We start from the raw sequence: 27,297 nt of genomic DNA, 5'->3' as shown, positions 1-27,297 counted from the left end.
TGTGAACACTTCATGTAGCACTTCCAGAAGCAGGGGCTGGTCTGTAAACCGGCATTCTCACCACATTTTAACAGCACCAAGAATCTTACTAAATAAGTTCACGCATGTTACTTTGCATACACATGAATCCAGTCACATAACTTTCATGTTTCATGTACTGTAACTGTAAATGAATGACTGTGTCTGTATAGTCATGTGTCTTTATATCTTTGTAGAGCTTTGATTTCCATCCAGTATACTTCTCTTTTAGAAAATTCACCACATATGTATAAATATTAACATGTAGTGAATGTTGCAGTTAAATAATTTCTCCATAAAAGAAAAAGAAAACACAAGCAAGAGTTTGTAATCCAGTGTAAAGCACTGTTATATCAAATTAGAAGTCAGATATTCATAAGAGAAAGTTGTCACTTTCTGAAACCAGCTAGCACTTTTTTTTTTTTTTTTTTTTATTAAATAACTTTTCAGTCTTTTGGATTTTTTCTGGGTTCATGTTCAAAATTACTTTGTCAGGGACGGCCGCACCGTGCGGGAGGATCCCCCCGTGTGACCTCTCCTCAGTGCTGGCTGGCCACGACCGGGGCTGTGGACTTGCTGAGCCCTCTCCAGGGCTCGCCCCCGGAACTTTTACCACAATTTTTTTGAAAACCTCATGCAACATCAGGCATTTTAGGCCACAACTATCTCAAAAAAGGCCAAAGAAATGCTGCTGAAATACCACTCACTCTTCTTCAACTCTTTACAGTTTAAGGGCTCCTTTTCCCAGTGATTCCTACTCACAGTTTTTTTGAGACTCCTAGTGTTTTCTTGTGTTACAGGTCCCAGGCAGAGTACCTGTACGCAGACAAGGTTTCCTGTAAAACAGGAGAAACAATGAGACGGGCAACCATTTGCTTCTGTTAAGTGCAGCTTTGCTCGGTAGAATTTATTTATCAATTTGCAAAATATCTCTTTTATCCTTTTTCTGTATTTGTTTTCTCCATATTCAAATGTCATTAAGCAGTATAACATCCATAACATCAGAAACAAAACCAAAATACATATAGGCTAGTTAAATCCTCATTTCCAAATAAAACACACATTTTACAATTCTTCATAAAGAATAAGTTCAGTGGACCACTGTATTAATACATCCTTATTCGGTCAATTAACTGAACTACCATTTAGTTCACAACTACTGAAAATAATACTATGAAATATAAAGCATAGGCCCTCACAGGTTCCCTTATTTAACCTCACTTGTAGTGCAAATAAAAAGAAATTAGCATATCGCTCTTAACTGTTGGTTCAAGATAAATGCCGGAGCTGAAGACTTGCAAGATTTAACACTTTTGACTGCTGACGATATTAACCAAATTTATCTCTCTGAAACTGTAACATTCATTCAACACATTTATTTACACATGTAACAAAATACTGTACACAAAAGAATAGTTTTAACCCAAAATGAAATGTGCAGGAGCCAGAAACTACGACATGGTTTGTAGTATACCATCTTGAGTCACACGCGACACACAGAAAACTATGTTTTGCCACTTGTTGCGAAAATCATTCAAACATGTTCAGTACCCTTAACAAAATCGGCCTCACATCGTATTTAAACTTATGACACAAATGTGGATAATTATATACGTTTTTTTAAATCACCACCAACCTGTACAGGAACAGGAGAAAGATTGAGACAGGACACCACTTGCTTCTGGTCTGTGCAGATTCGCTCGGTAGAATGAGGAAGTCAACAAAAGTCTGTTCTCCAAAAGGAGAAGCCACACTGCCTCCTACTGGTGACCCTGAATAGCTCTCTTTACTTTTGCTTTTACCAAGAGGTAATCATTGACCATTTTGGCACATATTAACACATTTCTTTCACAGAAATACTATTTTCAAAATAAAGCTAACAAAATTAAATTAAATGTGACCTTACATTTCATGGACGTCACACTTGGTTCGCCTGTATTTTTCCCCTCAGCGTGTTTCCTGTTTTGTTTTTTGACCTTGTGCTTCCTGTGCTTTAGATCACCTAACCCTGGTCAGCAGCTGCCAGCTTGGACCCGTTCCCTTTCCCAGACCCTCACCTCATCCTCACCTCACCGTCATCCTCTCCCCCTCTCGTGTCTCCCAGCTTTCCCCCCCTCTCGCTTCCCACAGACCCAGTCATCGGGCCACCGAGGTCCCCTGGCCTTCAGCCTGAGCCCTTCCCCTGTCTTTTTGTGAATAAACTCTGTACCACTTGTGAACCCAGCGTCTGCCTCTTTGGTCCGCTTACCACCAGTTGTCACAGTCAGGTAAATTCTCCTCCGCAGCTTTGTACAGGTGCTCATTGCTATGGTTGGCAGACCCTAACCAAGCATTGGCTCCGATCGTAACCACCCATACCAAAATACGGTGGTACACAACTTGTATGTTAGTGTAGCCTTGCAGGTTCTGATTCTGAACATCATTCCCTGTAGTATGGAGTTCATTCACGTCCATGACCATCTCTAAATGTAATGTATGTAATATGTTTTAGAGATATAGCATAGATACATCAGAGTTGTCTGACAATCGCATGGTGCTCCCAGCCTACAGAAACGGTAGTAAACACTGTCTGACCCCCTGCTCTTCAGCTGTGTAAGATCAGACCAGTCTTTGATTCACATGTGCCCCTGTAGAGACTACATTAAAGACCAGCTAGCCTTATGCAAAGCATATATCTAACTGCTGGATAGAAGATGTACTTATTTTTATCTCAGTGTTGGACAGTAATAGTAGATAATAATGATGTTACAGTGTTTCTTCAGGTTGATGTATTTAGTCATCCATGTTATCATGACACTTTTATGACTTGCTCTATTCATTCTGTTCTTACAAGGGATTTTGCATTTTTTTTGTCCAGCCCAATGTGAGATGAGTTTACCACATGACTGGAAATGAACACATTATGGCAAATTGCATGAAGCCCTGATCCAGATATAAGTATTCAGCAACTGCTTGTCCGTCAGTGATGTGGACTGTCCAGAAGGTTTGACAGTCTCCTTTTTACATTACATTATTACATTGCATTTAGCAGACGCTTTTATCCAAAGCGACTTACAGAGGAGGACATAAGCTGAGAAAGGTGTAAAGGAGCACAGAATAGTTGTTAGTTTTGTTAGTTTTGTTAGGCAGGGAAGCATTCTTGAAACAGAAAGGTTTTTACAAGTTTTTTAAAGGTAGAAAGGGATGTTGCTGTTCTAGTAGCCGTTGGTAAGTCATTCCACCATTTGGGGACGACCACAGAGAAGAGTTTAGAGTAACCTCGCTTTGCGAGAGGCGAGGGTACAACTAGACGGTTTGTATGAGCAGAGCGTAACGCCCTGGTCGGGACGTGAGCCTTTAGTAAGGCGCTGAGATAGGCAGGGGCAGATCCTGAGATGGTTTTGTAGGCTAGCGTCAGAGCTTTGTGTTTAATTCTGGCAGCTACAGGCAGCCAGTGCAGGTCGCTGAAGAGTGGGGTGACATGTGACCTTTTAGGTTGATTGAAAACCAGTCGCGCTGCGGCATTCTGGACCATTTGCAAAGGTTTGATCGCGCAAGCAGGTAGGCCAGCCAAGAGCGAGTTGCAGTAATCGAGGCGGGAGCTGACTGTAGCCTGAATCAGGAGCTGAGCGGCATATTGGGTCAGGTACGGTCTGATTTTTCTAATATTGTACAATGCATAGCGACATGACCTCGCTACGGAGGAAATGTGTTCAGAGAGAGAAAGACGATCATCTAGTACCACGCCCAGGTTTTTAGCAGCATGGTTAGGGGTAATGGTGACAGTACCAATTTTCAGGTTGAAGTCATGGCAGATTGACTCATGGGCAGGGATGACCAGGAGTTCGGTTTTTGACAGATTAAGCTGGAGATGGTGGTCTTTCATCCAAGTTGACAGATCAGAGAGACAGGCGGAGATGCGTGCAGAGACCGTGGTGTCGTCCGGCTGGAACGACAGGTATAGCTGTGTGTCATCGGCATAGCAGTGGTAGGAGAAGCCGTGTGAGCGGATAACATGGGACAGCGAGGTGGTGTAGATGGCAAACAGAAGGGGACCCAGCACCGACCCCTGCGGCACCCCCGTGGAGAGGGTATGAGTCGATGACAGACGACCTTGCCAAGACACATTAAAGGAGCGTCCAGCGAGGTAGGACTCGAGCCAGGAGTGGGCAGAGCCTGTAATGCCCATGTTAGCGAGTGTGGTTAGGAGTATGTCGTGATTGACTGTATCGAAGGCAGCCGATAAGTCGAGAAGGATGAGTACAGATGATTGCCCTCGTACTCTGGCTGTTTTTAAGGCTTCTGAGACAGATAGTAAGGCTGTTTCGGTGGAGTGGCCACTTCTGAAACCCGATTGCTTTGGGTCAAGTAGGTGGTGATGGGTGAGGAAGTCAGTGATTTGTTTAGAGACCGCCCTCTCAATGGTTTTCGAGAGGAAGGGGAGCAGCGACACCGGCCGATAATTTTCAACCGAGGCGGGGTTAAGCGTAGTCTTTTTTAGTAATGGCGTAACTCTGGCTTGTTTGAAGGCCGCTGGAAATACGCCTGAGGACAGTGAGGCATTAATCACGGATGTGATCGGTGGGACTACTGTAGGAGCGATATCTTGTAGGAGTTTAGAGGGGATGGGGTCCAGTGGGCAGGTGGTCTCCTGTAAACTCCAATTCCAATAAAGAAGTAAGCTAAAGGGAATGGATTCTTATTTTCCAGCCATCTCCTTGAGGTGCACTTTTCAGAGCAGCGAGACTGCAGGGCTGTGATAATGGTGCAAAAGTTTCAAATTGAATCAGTGCAGGTGAGAAAACATACCGAAGTGAGAAAAGCTTTTGTATTATAATGTGTTAATCTTGACTAGCCTTTGAGATGGGATTGTGAAGCCACAGAGTATTATTCATGTGTGCTCTACACAGATTTATGACATGAATGATGGATACAAACAGGTAGCAGGGGTAAACAGCTTGCCAGTTTTTGTCAAAAACATAGCCAGATATACCTACCAGCACCTCTTAAGCTCATAAACAAATATATTACATCACAAATGTTCAATCTAAAAAAAAAACGCCATTTTGTGGTTTTATGGGGATTCATGTATTGATTATTTCTTATCTTATCATAGTAACTTACCATGCAGCCCGTGGGAACTCCATGCAGTCACTAAGATGTGTCCTAGTGTGTAAACTCCCATAAAACCACAATGTGTTGTTTTTGAGCTTTAGAGGTTCTTGTATGTGGATTTTACTTTTGGAGAGAACTAGGTCAACTGTGTCCTCTGGCTTTCCTTCTCTGTGCAATGCCATGCTCGCTGGCTGCTGGGTGTGGCTTCATACAAAGGAGAACAGAGGTGTGACTTTCATCTCGAAATGCCAAATTATTCTTTGAAAAAGGACAACTTTTGTCATGTTTATGCTTGTTTTGGTTTTTCTTTCTTCCTTTCTCCTCCTCGTTCTGTTTCTCTCTCTGGCAGTGTGTGTGGCAGAAAACGTGGTTGGCTGTTGTGGTCTCAGCAACAAGGCTGACCTGTGTCTTGTCCAACGATTATTTCTGCTATAGAAGCTTGGTCAAGATGCCGTTCATTGGCCAGATTATCTGTAACTCGTTACAGTTGGTAACTTTTTGACGTACAGATTGTAAAGCCCTCTGAGGCAAATGTATTTTGTGACTTTGGGATATACAAATAAAATTTGATTTGATTTGATTTGATTTGATACTTAAAACTGAATTGGCCTTACACCATTAGGGCAAATCAAACACTTTTTTTCTTAGTAGTAGTTTAAAAAAGCAAAAAACAAAATCTCTACATGATGATGTAACAGCATTTTCTTTTTCAGTCTTCTTTCGGATGTATATATATTTTTTGCACTCATATAACTTGTATAACAACTTGCAACGACAGGTTGACAAATTTTTGAACAAATACCTTATTAATTCCTTCTGATAATCTGTGTGGAGCTTGGTGATAACAGGTATTTTGTGCTTGTTTACATAGTACCGAGTGTCAATAAGTTATGGTACAAGGCATACAGATATCCGTGTCCATGTGTTAGTTGCAGGAAAGCCCTCCATGACACACACACACACACGCACGCACGCACGCACACACACACACACAAAAGACCCCACGTCTCAACATTTTTGATGAATAAGCAGGATAAAACTTTATTATTCAATAAAACTTTGCTCTTTGACAAAGAGATACATCATAGTTCTTTTCCATAAATAAATGGTGTTTACATCATCTGTAATACCACTGATGACAATACTGTACAAACAGACAAATAATAACTCTCTTACATCATCAAAGTTATTGGATATTCAGTTACATCCTTCCATGTATGTTTTGTGTGTGTGTGTGTGTGTGTTCGTGTGTGTGTGTGTGTGGCTGCAATTCATCTGTAACCACTGAAGCTATCAGGGTTTTTATAAGCCCATGCAAAGCCTATAGCAACTGAGAAGTGGTTTGTTTTGCTATTATAAATTTGTGAAATTAAGCCAAAAGAAGGTTTTGTTGCCTCTTCTGGGTCGGTAACAATGACCCATTTCATCAGTACAAGTACAACTGAATGATACACACACGTCAGAAGAATGGACAGAGGTTTTCAATGATTTGGCACAGTTCATCAAGCTGCAGAATTTGACATGTCTCTGAGCTATTTCAATGAAACACTGAAATATTATACCACCTCGTAAATGAATAGAGGTTTAATGTTGCGATGTTCAGAGGTCATTTTGTCACAAACCTCTCAGCGGTCTTTTAGTGACATGGAATTTGAGTGTTGAAATATTTCATCGGGCAGTGGAAAAATCACATCATAGATGAATAAAATGTATCTTGATCATAGAATTACAGTTTACAATATTTATTTATTTTTTTGGTATCCAGCTATTGCACCTATCTCGTGATTTCCAGGGAGTGCAACAGCTTCAAAGATCACTCATTACTTAGGAGTATAAGGGGGCAAGGGCTACAATCACAGCACCTAGCCTAAATTTTCTATAGAATTAATGTGCAATTAACAGAAGTGGCATGAAAACAAAACAAAGTGCAAAGAAGAGAGGTAGAACAGATTTTGTCACCAAGATCAAAATAACACAATATGAGCAATAACACAAGCACACAGTTACTAACTGAGTTATTATGAGTTTGTTCTGTGCTGTATGCGGTGGCCACTGGCATGTAAAAACTGTGCTTTGCTGATAAAAGTCATTGTAAGATTGTCTTCTATGCATCAGAGAAAGTGGGGAAACATTACAAATCAGTGTGCTGTTGGCGAGTCCAAGAGGTGTGAGCTGATTCACGCCTTTAGTTCACAGCTAATCCTTATTCTTCACACAATAGAACTAAAGATAACACCAGCAATTTTGCACCTAGTCCAGTATGTCGATTCAGAGTTGATAATTACAGAGTGGAGTGGATGTTGGCCATTTTAGAATCACTGTCCAAGGCTTTGTAACCATCTTCAGCCTGGGTTAAATTTAGACTCTCTGCCATGGATCCAGTGCACTGAATACTAATTAAAACTCTTGTCATATGGACACTGACCACAAGGGGGCTCACGTGCACTCTAAATCCACATTCACAGGGAGCATCCAGGCCACAAACAGATTTTGGTCATGGGTAGTGAGCTCTTTCATTATCTGTTTCATTATTTATAGCATTTTCTTATTGAATTCAACTCAATGCATTTGTATAAAATCAATCGCTGATTCATTTTGGGGCGCTTCTGTTCCTCCAATAGAATGACATTGAAGTCATTCCTCTTGTTTTAATTACATCCACATGAATAAAAATATTCTGAATAATCCTCTTTTTAAGCTCATACCACCCACTTAAGTTCAGTAAAATAATACTGATTTGTGCTGGTGGGTATATTGTGTCTGTGGTTTGTGAAATGAAAATAAATCTTTCTCTTGACAGCTTCTAATAAGTGATAAAGGAGCCTTGGACAGTGCTGTCAGATCACGCCTACATCCAATCTGAGATTTTCACTTACAGTGCAAATACTTACAGTAAGACTTGTCATTTCATTTCACCAATAATCTACAATAGTATGTAAAACAACATTTACAATATAAGCACTATAGAGTAAACATTTTTAACTATATGCAACACTGATCATCCTGTACTTTAACTATATGCAGCCTACTCCAAAAAGCCTAGTATGTCAGCCATAAAGTACTATTTTGTGACTTTTTTGTTACTGATGCACCATAACAGTGTAATAAACATATTTACAGACTGTGTGCTTTGTATTTACATTCTGTTCATTGCACATAATAATGAATGATAACAATGGGAACGTGCAGAACAAATGGGTAATACGCAGGTAAGCAGACACAGGAGAAAACGCTGTCTCTGCAAATGATATGCAATGAAAATGATATTCCCGCTTTATCTTTGTGCTTTGCTTAATTTTTTTTTCTTATCCAACTTTACATATGAACACTGCAGTCAGAATGACAGGAGAAAATATGAATAAAATAATATTAATACATCTAATAAATACCCCGACTGATTTCTCTTCAACAGTCCCTAGAGAAAATGATAAATAGCAGGATTATAGCACAGAATGTAGTGCTTTTGCATTTGAAAAAGTGTTTGAGAACAAAAACAAGATAAATATTCATGCGTTTTTTTTGTTGTTGTTGTTGTTTGTCTGTTTTTTCCCCATAATAAAACCTTGGATTTTATGTCTATTCTTCAGTTGTTGCCTGGTTACTTTGTAAAACTATTTTCAAGTAAAAAAAAAAACACAAGATACTGAATGTATTTCAGTAACTAACTGAGTAAGGTATGTGTGTCTGTAAACAAATCAAAAGATATGTACAACATATGGCAATGAAACATACAGCAGGATACAGCAGTTAAGACAAAACAGGCTAAATGCCCTCAAATCAAATCATTTCCTAGTTTGTAATTAAAAAGAGCACTGTGCTAAACTGTCAGCAGCAAACACCAGTGCATGAAATGTTTGCTGATTTGTGCTTGGATACATTACACACAGTACAGTAGGCTATGCAATGTAATATAAACTGGTTAAATGGCTTGAGCACTTAGGTTTACAGCCATCGTATGGCAAATGTTTGTCCTTAGTGTCTCCTGTCCTCTTAACTGCTGTTTGCTTTTAGTTTTTAGATCAACAACACCGTAAACGCTGATGCTTTTCACCTTTTTGGAGAAAGCCGTGTTTGTTGACTCAGTGCTGTCTGTATGTTTTCTGTCTGAGTCCCCTTTCTCCACTTTGCACCTGTCTTTGTCTCTCAGTAACAGATTAGGATGTATAGCAACTGTCTTGAAGAAAGGAGGCTGGTGAGGTTTTGGCCCCAAAGACAAAAAAAAACAAAAAAATGTAGTGGGCAAAGAAATCTTTAAACGGTCTTCAAAAGGTTTATCGAGTAAATTAGACGGGAATACATACTGTATTTTTGTGTATGCCTTCATTTCTACATTTTAAGTGTCCACAATTTGATAAATGTTGATCCCTGTTATGCCCACTGTGACAATACCTGTGCCCACTAGGACAAATCAATACACTGTAGTGTAGACACTGCAGTGTGACGGCTGTGATGATGTGAATGGTGTCTTCTAAGCAGCAACTATTATATGCTGAGGTTGAACAAAGTCTCAGTTCTTCGGCCTGTTTCTTCATTCTTGGTGTAATTCTTAAACTGGTGGTTTCACGGACAGAAGAGCGGAAAAGATCAATCTTCTTTTCAGGAGGTGGTCCTCAATCCTTTTCCCTCAAAGTCTCTTAAATGTTTGTGTGTGCATGCATGTCTGTTTATGTCTGAGTGTATGTATGCATCATGTACAGTATATACAGCATATGTATATATATATTCATATTTATGAGAACATGGATGTGTCGAGTCTTTATGTGCTGCATGTGCAGGTGGAATGTGTATTAAAGTGTGTATGAAAGACAGAGAGAAGAGGGAGGAGGGCAGGAGGCAGCCAGGTGTGCGGGTGTGCGCGCGCATGTGAACCTGCTCGTCTGGTCAACGCACATGCCTCTCACTCAAAACGCTCGTAGTTCCTCGTCTGTCTCACACGGGGCACCATGTCCTTCAGGAGTCTGCGAGTTGGAAATTATATGTAAACATGCAGAAATTTGTGAGTCTCGGTGGACACGAATCTGGCATTGATACAACACATTTCAGTTAATATACATTTTAAATCTGTAGGTCAAAAAAAAATGTAGACAGAGGACTGCTGTTGGTTTATCTCTTACTTGACGCCGTATGCCAAAATGATTAGCCCAATGACAACTCCCATGGTGCCATCCAGAAACCAAACGTCAGTGTGGTGCTTGAAGACTTCAGCGCTGATCAGAATAGAAAATCCCATAATAGCACCGACTAGAGAGTTAAACCCTGAAAAACACAAACATGGGGAAAATGTCACATCTCTTTACGTATTGTATGTCTGAGTAATCGAGTAGTTTCAGTTGCCTAAACTTAAATATGCAGATGCAGTAATCTGTCCTGTCATCTTCTGGTGTTAGGGGAATATTTGATACCTTGATTCATTCACTTTCTTGTTGAGAGTTGGATAATAATATTGATACCTCATGGGGAAACAGCTAGTCTGGCTCTGTCTATAACAAAATTTATCTACCAACACCTCTGAAGTTCACTAAATGACATGTTATATCATATTTGTCATTTTTACACGTCAGTCTTTTGTAGTTTTTGTGGTTTCATGAGGCGTTAGGTCCAGCATTATTTTTTAGTTGAGTGCAGTGACCTCCTGGAGCTCTAGCTGTTTCCCTCTCTTTCTAGTCTTTATGCTAAGCTGAGATAGCTGACAGCTGGTTGATATTTAGTGTACAGACATGATATTGGTATTGATCCTCTCATACAGCCCTTTATAACAAAATAAAAAAAAAACATACTTCCAAAAATGTAGGATTAGGTGTTAAAGCTGAGCTTGAAACTCTCAGATATAATGGCTACAGCATATGTAATTGTTGACTACACCTACTGTAGCTGAGTTGTATAGCGGCTGACGCTTTTTTATAATTACATTTCACCTTTTGTGAAAGCTAGCACACTGGGTTATTGTCTAGCCTGCAGTAAGTGTATAGTCTTGTGGGAAATAAATCCAGGCTCTGAGAACAGCAACCTCAGGTTTATTGGATTGATGCCCTGTGCGTTCTGAGACCTGGGGATAGCAGTGTGCAGTGTGTATGTGTGTGTGTGTGTATGTTTGTGTGTGTGTGTGTGTGTGTGTGGTGCTTTTGTCCACATCTGCGTCTGTGTCTATGAGCAGCCACTGGGTCATAACCTATTAAAGCTTTCAATTCAGTTATTTTAGCAACTTTCTCTCTCACACTGAGACATACACATATATACGGATTATGGTTTTAGTTTCCTTTTGGTTGTCACACTTACATTGATGTTACTGCACCCTTCGCATGACCCTTTACACTTGGTTAAGAGGTAGGAAAGTTTATACTTCTACTTCACTACATTTTAGTACTTTTGTATTTTTAACTCCACCACATTTATTTGAGTCTCTCTAAAGGAATAGCTAACGAGTTAAAGAAGGTCATTTTCATGAGCATTTATCTGCACTGTAAGAGTTAAATACTTTTTTCCTCTTGTCATTCTGTGGCCACTTGAAAGCTTTGCAAAGACCTCTTGGTGTGCTATTCATTTATTTACATTTAACTATGTGTGTGTGTGTGTGTGTGTGTGTGTGTGTGTGTGTGTGTGTTTACCCTACCGTCAGTAATAAGTGCCCGGCTAGTCAGCACTCTTCCCAGCATGAACTTGGCCACAGCCAGCAGAGCACATGTAAGCCCACTCACTATAGATACACTGAAGAGGAAGTCATCCTAAAGAAAGACAGTATGGAGAAGACAAAGAAGCAGGTTATTTCTATCAGAGGTTGCGTGTGTCTGTTGGATGTCATAAAAAGAGAAAGAAAAAGCTCTAAAACGTCTGAAAAGTAAACGCTAAAAGCGCCAACATATTTCATCAGAATGAGCCACAAAGCTTTCGTCAGAGCAACCATTAATATTACAGTACATACACAGGCTTGACTTGGTGCATCAACCCAAGGTCACACAGATGATGCCTATAAGTGATGTGAAAGACAACTTAAGTCTCTTACAGACTCAGCAAAAACCAAACACTTGACCCCCAGAGTGTCTCTCGATCAGATTTAATTGGCCCAACAGGGGGAAAGAAAGACGGAGACAAGGAGGAGAGAAACAGAAAGAGGAAACTGGGACAATAGAAGGCATATGTGCAAAACATCCAACTCTATTCAGTCTCTACTTAGAGTTATTTATAACATAAACCGGAGCATAAAACATTGTTGGTTAGTGTGGGCCTGTACTCAAACTGATGTAGCAGGCCCTTCTCACAGCAGACATTTTGACTGACTCATAGAAGGAAACACACAGACGTAACATTATGATGGCATCATTCTATTAAAATAGAAGCAGTGTGACAGTATATACCAGCACGCACAATACCAGGACTAAAGAACTAATGTAGCTAAATAAAAAGTCAGGTATGTGCTTTTCCAGTGGTGACGTGTCAAAATGTCTAAATGGTCTAATGTACAGTTACCCTGAGAGCTACTCACTGCAACGTAAGAAAACACATGCAAAAAGACAAAACACAAATAGATGAAATAGTTTATTATTGTCGTCTCTCCTGGTTTATTGTAGTAGTCAAAACTCTCAATTTGCCAAGAAATTTGACTTCAACTTTACTTTTAGCTCAAAGCGTCTGTGTCTGTGAAGTGAAACCAATGTGAAAGTGTCTTCAACCTGCATTCTTTCTAACGCACAGCAGGGGCAACTCAATTGGTTGCAAAAAAGTCAGATTGTACTATCACCCACCAGCTCCACTCTCTTGTCCAAATATGATCATTTCTAGTTCCCAAAGGCAAGATGGCAAAGTCCAAAATGTGTAAGAAACGGGTAGTGTCCCAGTAGTTTTGCACTTGATTTAGGTGCACATAAATAAAAAAGAAAAAGAAAAATGTTACATATTGGACAAACTAAAACTGGAGTCCCAATTCCGTACTGCCGTGACATTAAACTTGTGCAGTCCACAAGTTTTTTCTTCTCAACTTCTCAATGTCCTCTTTGCACAAAGTTCTAATTTTAGCCTCACCAGCCAGTATTCTTTTCGGTCTCTCCCATACGTCACACATTTTGGCCATCTGTTTAACTGAATAATGATGATGTAGACATGAATTACTAACATCAGACCTAATATTTGTTAAAGGCTACACACTACTACACACTCATGGTCCATCCACACAGGTGTTCTCACTTCATTCGCCCGATTAGACTCATTCTTATTGGTTTGTGAGTTTTTTTTGACTTTGTATAACTACAGCATGATGTTTCGGTCTGTGCACAGGCTCTTTAAGAGGGTGTTTCACAAAAGACATATCGTTTCATGCTGTTTTCACAATTTCCAGGCTTACAGTTGAATAAAACATAATTATGATTAATATTAGTAATGGCAGTGCTTTTGCTACTATTACATGTTAAAATGTCTGTTACGGGAATTTCAAAGAAAAACCCTTAAATAAGGAGGATCGGATTCAAAACATCAAAGTTTAAGTTGACTTTACTGTTCTTGTACAAGAGGAGCGTTTCACAGTGTAACACACTAAAGGGGTTACAGAGAAAAAGGCTCCCTGAGGAGCGTTGACAGTTGGTTCTTATACATTTTCCTGAAGATGGGCTGTCTCAACCCCTGTAAATTGTTAACAGTCAATTTGCATATAATGCATTTAAACAGCTTTCTTCAACATACCTAATGAGTAGCCAGTATGTCCCCAATCTAGATGTCACCTCTCTGACCTGTCCCTAGGCCTCATTCTGTTCTCAAATCCCTCTATTTATACATTAACCTGAACCTTACCTTACCCTGCCAGTCTCAGGAAAACAGCAATAAAGGGAAGTGCCCTAAGGACATGTAATATAAGAACAAACATTGTGTAAGTTAAAACATCTAACTAGCTGTGTAACAATGTAAACAATGTCCTTAAATAATAAAATATACCTCGATGAATCATCATCATCAAGTGAACGCCATCAGCACTACTATTGTATACTGCATACATTTCACACTCAAGCTAAATACAGTGAACTGTATAGTTAATAGGAAGTGGTTTCAGATGTAGCCTTGGAGTCTTTGTATTTCTCTCTCTCTATGGTATACTCTATGGTATGTGATGGTTTTGGGTTTCTTGTTTAGTGTTTCATGTTTTATTTTGTAACTCTCCCCTCTCCTTGTGTCTGTAACTTTACTTCCTGTTTTCACCAGCTTTGGTTGTCTGTTCCAGCCTGATTGGTTTTCACCCGTGTCTTGTTGTCCTGCGTTCAGTTGTGTATTTACTGTAGTCAGTATTCCTTTGTTTTATAGTAAGTCAGTTTTTTCTTGAAATAAACCAACACTAGCTTACATGGATTTTGAGCTCTTGGTTGCTGCACCCTTTTTACTCACATTTACTTGAAGTAGATAGCCTAGTGGCAGAATAAGGAATATTTCTTTGCATGTATTTATTGCATCAGTGTGCTTTTTATCCATCCAGCACAGAGGCAGAGAGAGCCAATCTTAGCTCTCTGTGTTTAATCAGGCACTAGACACAGACAGTCTGCCATGAGACCAGCAACCCAAGACGTGATGCGAATCAGGATTCATGATTTCCTTCAGCCTTTGTCCACTCAATGTGATTTTACAGCCCAATACTTCAAGGTAGCAACATTTTACAGTATTCACGCTGTATTGCTGCTGTTTATCTTTACCTGACCAAGAAAATCCCTCAGGAGACGAAATCGGAGAACCAAGCTGAATTGATGACACCATCAACTTAGAAACATCATACTCAGACTGCAGATTCTCCTTTCCGCCTTAACCTTTTCATTTTTTCCCTGTGCATAATTTCTACCTGGATCTTTCAGTCACACATTCTGTCCTGCAGACACATACATACAGTGCACATAAACAGATCATTGCTGGTGTGATGAATCGCCTCTGACTGCTGTTTGATGAAGATTTCAGTGAACAAAATCCCCTCAAAAAAGCCCAAAGGTGGATACACAGAAAGACAGGCAATGAATGACAGAAAATAAGAAAATAATAAAGCGCTGAAGACAGACATGGTAATGAAGGGAGACAGACTAGGTGAACTCGCAAGGAGAGGTTAGAGAAAAAGATGAGTATAATGATGAAAGAGGGCAAGAGAAACAATAAAAAACAATTGGATATGGAGGGGAAGGAGAGAGAGTAGCAAACTATAATAGATGTGGCAGTAAGGGAAGAGAGTAGAGGCTGAATAAATGATACACAGAATGAGATGAACCTATCCTTCTCACATCTACAAAGTCAGCCAAGCCAAGTAGCCAGCGAAAGTAGTCGAGCCAGATGGCTTAAATCATAACAAAACGATAATCAATTAGTTGTAGTTTACATGCCAAGAATAATCCAGCACTGTACATGATCAGTATTTTCCCTGATCTTTCACAACACTGAATAAATGCCAAAGCTATAATTCTGTAGATGTCTACACTATGTTCAGAGAAACTATTTTATTTCAAAATCTAAAAGAAGCAGAGCTAGGTAAGGCTGAGAGTGTTGGAGCCCAGATTGAAGGTACAAAGAAGGGAGCGAGATAGTGAAGCAAAGAGGGAGAATGTCAAAGAGAAAGACAGTGGTAATAGGCTCTTGCTAGTGTCAGGAAGCTCCTCTGAGACCCAACACCCACAGTTTCTATTAACATAATGGCACTGGAGCATCAAAAAGTGTCTGCAGACTAGCTGCTGGCCAAAACCTGCTTCTCTGCTGGCTTCAGCCTCTTATCTTGTTTGATTTGCGGTCAAAGGGGTTTCAGTGACTCCATTTTTACACCATCGAACATGCACTACAGTGAAGAAAAATGAATTCTTCACATTTGTTAGGCCTCAAGAATGAAGACAACACACTTTTGTTATACAAGAAAAATCCACATGTACTCCCTGTTTTTGTTAAAGGCCCCAGTCGTGCCTCCAAGTCACAGTCTTAGTGCTGTCCTAAAATCCAAGTGTGAATTTAGTAAGTACTGTGCATCTTGAACCTTTCAAATGACCTAATAGAAAACTTAAAGAGAACTAGGTGGGTTTTTTTGCAGAGTAAAAATCTGGCTGTCTCAGATTCACTGGTTGGTGACATGAACAGATGGTAAGGGTTAAATCATTTACAAACCAAGTAGGGAGGTTCAGAACTGGAAAGGATGCGATGGGCAGTCCCCAAACAGTGTGATGATGGAAGAGTTGGGCCGTGCCCCAGCAACAGAGAGATAAGACTATTTTTGGGACCTTATTCATAGTCTTAACACCCTCAGAGAGTGGTGGGGGGTAGTTGGTGTGGGGAGTGATGTTGACATTAAAAAGAAAGTGTGTGTATGTGCATGTCTGTGTCGAAGAAAGAAAAAAAACGGAACAAAACTCAGGTGGAGAGAGACAAAAACGTGACGTCAGAAGAGCCACAGCAGAGGGCTATAAAAAGATACCTCGCTCGCAATGATAAATTTTGTGTGTGTGTGTGTGGCTCTGTGTGTACATGTACATAATGTGTGTGTATTGATTTAAATAGACACTGGGCTCATGGAAATTTTCATTCATTACATCAGTTGTGGGTGTGGTGTGTGTACGCATGTGAACATGTGTGCACAGTATGTGAATGCTCGATGCGCACACATGCACCTGTGTTTGCTGCTTTTCTCATAAACACATTGTTTATATTGGCAGGGGAAATATAGCAGCTAATTAGAAGTGTCTATTTTTTTCACGAAATAAGGAAAAAAGGTAAAGTTTAAACAGCTGCACTGTCATGGCACTGGCAATCGTTTAAAACAATGTTTTAACCTTTAATTAAGGAGAACTAAAATAACTACCCTAAGCAGGATCCAACCTGCCAGATGCAACACTTATACATACACATTACATATATGTAATATGCAATACTGTACATATGCAATACAATAAAGTATGATAATTATAAACCATAGGATGGTCAAATGATTGCTTTGTTAACAGTCTGATGTGTCAAATGCAAATGCTGTTGTCTTGGCTGAGGCTTGACACTTAATCACTTATCAAAAGACACAAAGCCTGTGTTACAACTTCAGGTGGGGGCATTTGAGCAACTGTCTTGTGATTCCCAATACTGTTGGAGTACCTTAATCAATTATGAGATAATATAACAAAATTATAAACAACATATTTATATAAACGTAATGTGTGTTACGTATGGGCTCAATCAGTTAACCTGGTGTTAATTAATTAATTAAGTCTTTCTGTAACTCTCAGGCAGCCATCCTCCAATTACACACTAATGCCAAGAATGACTCGAAATCCCACTCACTAACAAAATGTCAATACAGGACAGTTTTAGAAAGTATTGTAACCTGACCGCGCCAGACGGTTTGTCAAACAGAACCATCTGGGAAATTGTTTGTTGGAAACTGATTAGAAAAGGCGCTTTCAAAAAAATACAGGCCAGGTGATTGGATGAAACATCTGTCTGTCACTGTCTATGGAGACATTAAACCAATCAGATCAACGAACCAAATAATGTACTCTGACTGAAGTTAGTTGGGAGAAGAGCAAACATATATTCATATAGTGAAATGTCCAAGCATGTACACTACATTCTGCTGGCAATCCAACAATGCAATGCACCTACTTTTACATTTTCAGTCAGCATGGGCAACTTGACTTGTCTGCAGCTACGTGGCCCCATACGCAGCAAACTGCGATGCACTGTGTGTGCTGACACATTTCTATCAGAATCGGCATGAACTTTTTCAGCAATTAGAGCTGCAGTAGCTTGTCTATTGGATCAGACCACACAGACCAGCCTTAGCTCACCATGTGCATCAATGAGCCTTGCTCGTCCATGACCATGTCACCAGTTCACTGCTTTTCCTTCCTTGGACCACTTTTGATAGTTACTGACCAGTGCAGACTGGGAACACCTCACAAGAGCTGCAGTTTTTGGAGACCTAGTCGTCTAGCCACCACAATTTGGCCCTTGTCAAAGTCACTCAAATACTTGAACTTGACCATCATTCCTGCTTCTAACACATGAACTTAAAGGACAAAACAGGTGCCATGATAATCAGTGTTATTCACTTCACCTGTCAGTGGTCACAATATTATAGCTGATAAAGTACAGCTGATACTGTATACATGATTGGTGTATATATGTTCAGTTTATAACTTGTGTATATATATTGTGTGTGTGTGTGGTCTTACCACTTCTGGGGGAACCCTGGTAGCCAGATCATGGATGGCTTTTCCAAGGATGCACAAGGAGGAGAGACAGAACACAATCCCGAGGACTACACATGCTCTGCAGAAAGACAAACAGACAAAAAGCAGTTAGCTTTCAGCGGCTGTGATCTCTTTGCTAAATCTGCCATGAAAAAGCTGCATAAGGTTGAGTCAAAGCAATGACCCAACGAAGCTGATTTTTTATTTCTTTATCCTAGATCTTGTATCTTTCTTTGGCATTTGAATCAAGACAATTCATCATTTTCCTGCTGCAGCAAAGACCCAAACAAATGTCCAAAGTGTCCTAACATAAACAGTTACAAATGATACTGGCAGTGGCCTTTGGCTGTCTGGAAAACAAGGAAATTTTATCAAATATTAAAGGAATAGCTGAACTAAGATAAAACAAATCGGCTATTATTCCTGGCCACTGGCTTGAATTACAGCTAGGGTGTCCCTAAATCTGGAAATAACATGTTTCAGTAACAATATTTGGCCTTGATGCAACATTTCCCTTCAATTACACGAAATGTTTGTGTTAATTTCAGAGGACTATTAGCCATGCACCGTGACACTGTGTCAGTAACACTTCATGATGGATAATGTTACATCAGCTGCAGCTTGATTTGAGAAATAATCTCAAAACCAAATTTTCTCAAACAACACAATGGCAGAAGGCTGTTTGCAGTTCATTTGAGGCACTGTGTGCTACCAGAATAAACAATCCCCCAACTCCCGTCAGAGCACTTGAGGGTGGCACAACTTGTTAGTTTATTAAAAAATATATCAGGCATAACGAGGTGAATGTTTTTTGGAGGTTGGAATACATTATGCCTGCATACACACACTCTCTTGCCTCGAGCTGGCAGCAATAGAACAAGATATGGTTATTCAATACCTCTCCATTGCTTGATTTACAGTCTCTCAGAAGACACATCTTCTGGATCTGAATTACAATATCTGCATCCCATCCATCTCACTACAGAACAGAGACACAGTATCTGGTGCAGTGAAGCGGTGTTCTTCCTTTACTGATGCAGAGACTGAAGCAACTTTTTGTGAAATGGTAAGATGCACTTCACTAAGAGTACTAAGACATGCATGCATTAACAAGAAACTGGTATAATAACAGCACTACCATCATTGGCTGCAGATCCCACAGCCAAAAATATAATGGGGAAAAGATTACATATTAAAATAGCTACTGAATACAAATGTAGCCTGAATACACAATTAAGGGTTGTTTACTCTCATCCAAGAATGTCTTTATCCATCCGCCCCAAACCTTTCATTCAAAACGGGGATTAATATCTCCCCAATTCTGTGTCTCTTTTGCCTCAGTGTGTTCTCATGTAGAGTACCCTGAAAGTCTCATTCTGTCTCATTGTCTCATGTATTAGCGGAAGATGCATGATTTGTAAAACAGCAGCGTCTTGTAATCCTTTGTGGGATGAGCTAAATGTTTGCAATGACACAGAAATAAAAACAAACTAACTTTTGTGTAGGAAGTATCAAACTCTGTTTTTTAAAGAAAACTTTAGCACAAACCGTCTGTTTACAGCAAACGGGACCTGTATTTGAAACACATGGTCTCACTCTTGGTGTATAATTCATTCATTCATTTATTTAACAGATATATGGTAATTACTTTACAGATTAAATTATGTTAAATCAAATGTTAAGGTTTTTAAACACACTTCTAAAGATGAAACCAGTGCAAAAAAGCAAAGTCCAAAACACAAATACAAATTTGTCTTTCTTGCCCCAATAATCATTGCAGGGGCACGACTGCTAGATTAAAAACTTGGCTGTAGTACAGTACTTTTACTTTAGGTACATTTAAAAGTATATATTATGATATGTGTACTTCTGTGTTTGCATTTTGGATGTGCTAAACATTCATCCTAACATAAGTAGTATTTTTACATTCTTGAACTTTGTCTTCTTCATTCTTGAGCATCTGTATACTTCCTATACCTCCGTGTTCTGCATGGTTTCATATGCATTTGACTAAATGTTACATATATAGTAAGAAGTGTAGAAAAATCTTGATTTTGTAGATCGAGGTGTGTGTGTATTATTAGATGGTAGTGTAGCTGCTCTGTCTTTCATCATCTGTGACACCACTGAGCTCAGCAGAGCTGCTGTTGTAAGACGAACAAGGCTCTGTGCAACTTGACAGCCACTTGATGAACTCAGCTGAGCTACAGAAGGTCTGACGAATGACGGATTAACAGGCTTGTGTTTAGCAGCGACGTACGGTGATGGACAGTAAGCGGTTTTGTTCAGTTAGGTCTATATAACTCCATCTCCTCACATCCTGAAGAAATGTAGTTTTTCTAAAATGATTTATGCTGTCCAGCTGAATATTCACAATAAAAAGAAAAGTATTACCGTATTACCCAAACCATTTTTCCTCTATCCAATATGTTAATGCAATGTCATTTCACTTATAACACAGTGAACCTGGAGTGTGGGCGAGTAGATATGGCAATGTGATGCTTTGACCTTACAAAAACACAACCCCATTTAGTTTTTTCCACCCTTTCTGTTTCTCAGCTCTCAGAAAAAAAACTGTTAAATTTATAATAAGTTTAGAATATATATATATACACACACGTGAAATGACTGGATTGTAAGGACAGTACAAGAGCAACTCATTCCCTCCTATCCTCCTTTCTTCAGGTCAGGGTAACAACACTTTAAAGTTTCCTTTGCCCAGCGCTCAATATAATCTGTCTAGAAAACCACTGCAGGTAAATGACCTCTTGCATCCATTCATCCTCCCTCCTTTAACAACTAAATGCTATCTTCATCGATAAAACAGTGTGTTGTGGCACAGCATCATCAAGAAACATTACAAAACTAGATTTAGTTGTTGAATTTGCACCTTTGTAAACATAATTCAAGATCAGGGGACACACAAGAGGCAGAAACACAAGAGGTAAGGTGAGAGATAATTGGAAAGAGAGATACATCTTGCTTCGAAGCAGGTGGAGAAGAGTAAGCCAAACTGCATCACACCACACAGAGTCATCATTAATCAAACATGAATTAAACTCAGCATGTTGTTTTGTACTCACATATACTCTCTGTGCGCAGAGTGCACAGCTGCTGCATTGCTGTAGCGCCAGAGAACAATGATTGATGACAGGACGTCCAACGTGGCATCAAACTACAGCAGAAAAACAAATCGAGCAAACCAAAGAAGAGAAGATCAGTCTAGTTATAACAGTTTGTTACCTCTAACTTAGATGGAGCTTAATGAGCATACAATACACAACACAAATCATATGTATTTTTCTAATTTTTAAACTTGTATTAAATGTGTTGTGGTTCTAGTATCACAATCTTTTCTGCATACCACATTTTACCAGCATGTTGACAGTTATCTAAATGTATAGTCCTGCATAGTGAAAAAAAAACACTAACTTAAAAACTTAATGATATACTGACTTGAACAAAATACAATAAAGAAGCACTTTATCTTCTGGGCACTTATTCAGTTTTGTCAGTGAAGTGAGACCTCATAACCATCTGGGGTTCAAGCAATTACCCACGATTGCAAAAGCAATGGGTCAGTAGTTTTAAATCCAGTTAATTCTTACTGTACTTTAAAATGTATTGCATGATCAAGAGACTGTTGATGTTTTATTGCCACGGGGGAGTCAAGGTGATGAACATTATTATCGACATAATTTTGTGATGTCAGTTTCTCAAAGAAAACTAAAGAAAGTTGTACCTCCCCTGAAGCTCTATTATAAAATTGAGCCTGATCATCATTATTTCATTTTCAGGTCACATAATGTACCTGTAAAAAGCTACTGATCAGTTGCTGTGATCTTGAACTTATTGTCTGCTTTATTAAAACTGTCATAGACAGCTCAGCACTTGCTAATTAAAACCCAATCTTTAATAAAGCGATAGCGAGCATTGCATATTATGGTTTATAATATTTTAATCATATTATGCTAACTGAATTTTCCCTCACTAGCCTAGGGTATGGGTTATTTCATTTTCACTCTACTCTTATTAAGTCTTAATTTTAAAACAAATTACACTCTCAATCACTTCCTCTAAATAACAAGACGCTTTCAGTGAAAGCCAGGAGATATGTTTAGCCAACACAGAAACCATTTTGACATTCAACCTGAGCTCAATGCCCAGTTTCTCCTCTCTGCCCTGTTACCTTGGAGACAAAGGGACCAATAACATGTTGGTAACAGTATTCATTAATGAATGAAGTTATGACTAATTTAATGATGCAAATGGGGGAAAGAAAGGATGGAAGGAACTCACAGCAAATCCAAAGGCCGATGCGCTGTGTCTCATGAATGATACAGCTGTGGAGAGAAAGCAAGAGAGAGGCAGAGCTGTTAGTCCCGACTGATTTTATTCCAGTTGTTGGGTTTGTGGAAACCCAAAGTGATTTTTGGATAATGTTTCCAATGTTTTATATGTTTCATGTGTAATTGACATGATGCATCTTGTGTGCATGAATAAAGTCAATAATGCAAAATGAAAACATGATTACATGATAAAGATTATTGTCAACATGTTTCAGCTTTATTTCAGTTCCTTTATTGCTAATGAATGCACACAACAAGTTCCACCCAATGTAGAACATACACATATTGTCTGATTTTGTTAGATAAAACAGATAAAAATACCAATATCTGTGTTTTTGTTGGTGGGTAATTCATATCAGCAGCTCACTCTCAAAGCATTCAACATAAATATACACTCAGTGAGATCTTTTAAGCTCTGCAGGCATTCATTCTTGAGGTATGGACTTTTCTTATGTAGCGCCTTTAGTCTTCCAGCCACTCAAGGCCCATCTTATTCAGCCATTTATACAGTGACATCATATGATGCTGTGCAATGTGCCAACTGCTCATGAGAAAGTAAATAATTGCCTTCACATTCGATGGCCTTCAGGAGCATTTTCTCATCTAAAGTCACTTCATAGGACATGCAGAGTGAAGGAGCTATGAATCAGTAATCACTTCAAAAATCAAAGTCAATAATGTGATTAATTTTAAATACATTTTTCTGGGCACTTCATTCCCTAAATGAACCACTGACATATTATCATCTTAAGTCAATGTGGCTAACCTGTTAGCCAAGAATTGCCTATTTACACATCCAGCAGACACTGATTTAATATTAATATGAATATTCGTTCTTTGTTCAGCTCTAGTTTGGTCTCCACCACCTCCAATTTAGCAGCTAAATATTCCACTATGTCCAGCAGCTAATCGCTAATCTTGTCTGTCTGCTTTTCGGTGCTGGGCAAATAGATTTATAGAAGTACTGCCTTAGTGGTGAACCAAAACAGTAAAGGTGTGAGGTTGAAATAGCTGAAAGATGCTAAATTACTCCATAGAGGGGAACTCAAGAGTTTGGTAAAAATTCTGGATGGGTGGGAGAGACATATTACATTGTCTTTTGATACATTGTTAATATAAAATATTGACAAGTGCAGCTTTAAATTTATGTTAGTAATTTAGTGAATAAGTTTGCAAATCATGATGAGGTTTTAGATGCTGTTGTAAACTGTTGTTTTCGAGTTAAGACTATGAACCCTGTAGGTGTGTCCATCTGGATTCAGGTAGAATATATTTAACATATTTGTGTCATTACTTGCACATTTTGAAGTTTGGCATAATTATATGTTGTTCTGCAACAACAACAACATTCTAAAGCAACCTTTTGAAGTCTCCTTTGAGATGACTTTCCTAAATGGGATGGAGGGTGTTGAACATTCATTGTCGTGCAGTCCTTGTAGCACACCTGCGCTATTTCGCCCTTCTGCCTGTCCTTGTGTTACTCTTTCTCTCTCTCCCCCCCTGTGTTTTCAGGGCAGAATCTCAGGGGACAGCATATCGGCAGTTAAATCACCATGGTAACAGGAGATTTGAGGCCAAGCTGGGAGTTGGTTTGAACTACAGAGCTTTCATCTTCTTCCTCTCCATTCGCCTGGCCTCTCTTTTCTTACAGATTCTGATTTTCTGTGACACTTTCTTTCCTTTCTTCTCTGCCCCGGCATATCTTGTCACATCTTTGAGTCACAGCCTTTTTTGGCTGCTTTGTCTTTCATGCCTTCTCGTTAGAGCTCATTGCTCCACGATGGCAGACATGGCAGAGTGACGTTGCATTTTACCTGGACACTAATTTAAAAATATTTCTCATTTCTTTTGATGGGTCAAAAAAAACAAAACAATAGGCAGAAGGTGAAAAGGAGGAATAAAGAGAGTGAAGAGGAGAGGGCAGTCTGAGTTAAGACCTTTGATACTAGGCAGATGGTACTAGTCAGGACAGGTGTATAACACATGACTGCTCTGCCCACACACACTCACACACATATGCTGTCGCTGTGTCTCACTCTGTCTCGGAGACCGTCACCCAGAGTCTTCCTCTCTTCCTCTTTCTTGATTGTCTTTTCTCTCTCTCTATTTCGTACAAACTCTCTATCATACAGAGGGTGAGCTGAATCTTTGGAGCTCCACCAGATATCCATCATATCCATCTGGAGAGACCAGAAACTGAGCCAAACTGAGAGTGTGTGGCTGCTTTTACCATGAATTCAAGAACCAAATACAGGACAGACTTCACACTTTGCTGTACCTTTGTCAAGATGCTTGAGCATATTTGCCAGGTGTCAGTTTGAGCTATAAGTTGCTTGTTAGCTGTTCGGTCTTGCCAACACTGAACAGCAAAATAATTGTTCTGTTCTATGTGGAATTAGAATAGCTGATTAATAAAGTGAGCCAGAAATCACATGCTAATAAATAGTATATTAATTATGCCTACATGTCAAAACCATAAATTCAGTTCAGAAACTACAAAGAATCTGCACTTATTTAAATGTTTCCATGGATGTGCTGCCTCTTTCATTTCAGAAGAGGTTATTTCCTGAAGAGAATGATAACTTGCAGATATCAGTGCTGTGCAACTGTAACAAATGAGCTAATTATCAGTAACAAGCTCCAAAGCCATGCTCAATTCACATGAAGATCAATTCTTGTTTGAAAAAAAATGCAAGCGCAGGGAAGTTTGCTAGTTATGATAACTTATTTTCAGGAACAGTCAAAAGGTGTTACAGTGCAATATTAGGAGAAATAATGAGCATATTTTTGAATTTTAAAAATGAATGAAAAAGTAAAATATGTTTTTGTTTTTCTGCAGTAAAAAGTCTGCAGCACTTTCTTATTACATTAGCACACACCCAAGTATCAAGAACAATTTTGTTTCTATACTAACAAGTAGCATTATAGAACGATCAACTGGATCTGATTTAAACTAATCACTAATTTGAACATAGGTCATTGTTCTAATACAGACATAACACATCCAAGGTTTTATAGTGGAAACTGCATGTTGCTGTGCAGAATGGCCCTTTGCCTGGAACAGTACCCACCCTGGGAGAATGACAATGACCCATTCATAAAGGCCACACACATACAGACACATGCAAACAGATAGTGTGAGTAGTGTGAGTAGTGTGGGTTTTGTTTCTGATGTTTAGTTTTCAGTGCTTTCCTCAGAGGAACTTAATCAGCTCCTCTTGTTCAGAATGTCCTTGTTAGTTCTTTAAGGAGTCAGGATGGTACTTTCCTACTCTGTCTCTTTAATTTCTTTCATTAAACCTCAATACACTCAGCGCTCTCATTATCTTCACTGTGATTTAGGGCTAACGGATATATACATCCTGTGATGTGGTGGGTCATGACCTTGATTATAATTGGCTCTTGGATCTAAAAGCCTCTATGAGTGACCGTCTACATTCCAAGAGAGCCTCCGATAAGAAGCACTGACCCATAAACTGCCATGGGTTTAGCCTAGTTTTACGGTTATGCCTAATTAACAGATCAATTATAAGCAGACATAATTTGGCTTCTAATCTTCAGTTGAATTGTTATTCATTTCCTCAACAGTGAGAAATTCAAATGTTGACATGATTTATGAATGTCTATAACTTGTGACTAAGTGATGTTCAGGGAAACACGTCATCCTTGTGCAACTTCAAAGATAAATATGTAGATGATATTATCACACAGACAAGGAAATTAGTGATTAGTTGCAGTGATATGTATGAATGTGTATATGTATGTGTAGATATGCATATTTGTGCTGGAAATACACAAAACTTTGCAAAACACTGTTTAAAATCACCCAAAAACTCTTTAAGCTGCATGTATGAATGAATGATTTACTAGGCAAAGACGGAGAAAATAAAGATAAAAAAAATAATACAAGATATTCATGGCTTCTGAGGAAGATCAGTCCACGTGAGTTTCCTGGAGTTTCTGTCTGCATCATAAGCTGTTTGTCTGACCTCTGTTCTTCAAAAGCAATGCAGTGAGTCAGCTGGATTGTTCATCACTTCTAATGAGCGAGCACACACACACACACACTCTTTAGTCAGTGTTTAAAATGTATTCAGTTCCAGAAAGAACAGATGTCCTCTCTCTGTGTTTGTGTCATTCATCATTTGGGAATCATTTAAGACCCCTCAGCTTTATCGCCAACTTGAGCTTGTTTCTACTTCATTTACACCTCATGTCTGCTCTAATTTAAACACGCATGGCATGGTTTTTTAGATGCATGGTCACCAGGCCAAAAACACAGAGTTCTTCTCTCAATCTCATATCAGCTCGTAATTTGAAAATAGTAGGTTTTTCCTCTCCCGGGAGTCATTCATTTTTCCAGTTTATGCTCTTGAGCTCATTTCGATAGCCGTCTGTGTGGTTACCGCCTGCCAGCAAATCAATGCCTCGCTCGGGGGGAGAGCAGACACTATTCAGTGTAACATCCTTTGGGTTGTTAGTTAATCAGGGAGGCAAGCATGCGTGACCAGCGCTAACAAGACTGTGGAAACAGGAGAGAAAGGGAGAGGAGGAAGTGAAGGTGGAAATGGAGTGATACAGAGAGGAGAAAGAAAAGGGGAGCGGCAAACAAAGCTGATGGAGGAGGAATTCGAAAGAGAAGGTGGGAATTAAAAAAGGGGGAG

The 27,297-nt window shown here is 39.3% G+C and overlaps 1 protein-coding gene across 1 annotated transcript in view; it reads right to left on the bottom strand.

The window, feature by feature from the left end:
- Positions 1-6,126: 6,126 nt before the first annotated feature.
- Positions 6,127-27,297, bottom strand: part of tmem163a (transmembrane protein 163a) — a 59,937-nt gene continuing 38,766 nt past the window's right edge. The window contains exons 3-8 of the mRNA XM_010736142.3: positions 22,584-22,627; positions 21,368-21,459; positions 18,267-18,363; positions 11,723-11,834; positions 10,227-10,368; positions 6,127-10,070 (exon numbers count right to left, since the gene is read on the bottom strand). Of these exons, the coding sequence (XP_010734444.1) occupies positions 10,010-10,070; positions 10,227-10,368; positions 11,723-11,834; positions 18,267-18,363; positions 21,368-21,459; positions 22,584-22,627 (548 nt within the window). The 3' untranslated portion in view covers positions 6,127-10,009. The remainder of the gene's footprint in view (positions 10,071-10,226; positions 10,369-11,722; positions 11,835-18,266; positions 18,364-21,367; positions 21,460-22,583; positions 22,628-27,297) is intronic.

The sequence above is a fragment of the Larimichthys crocea genome, chromosome XVIII, assembly GCF_000972845.2.
Source record: "Larimichthys crocea isolate SSNF chromosome XVIII, L_crocea_2.0, whole genome shotgun sequence".
Classification (NCBI taxonomy): Eukaryota; Metazoa; Chordata; class Actinopteri; family Sciaenidae; genus Larimichthys; species Larimichthys crocea.
The sequence above is the reverse complement of the archived record's forward strand: the minus strand, read 5'-3'. Positions and strand labels throughout refer to the sequence as shown.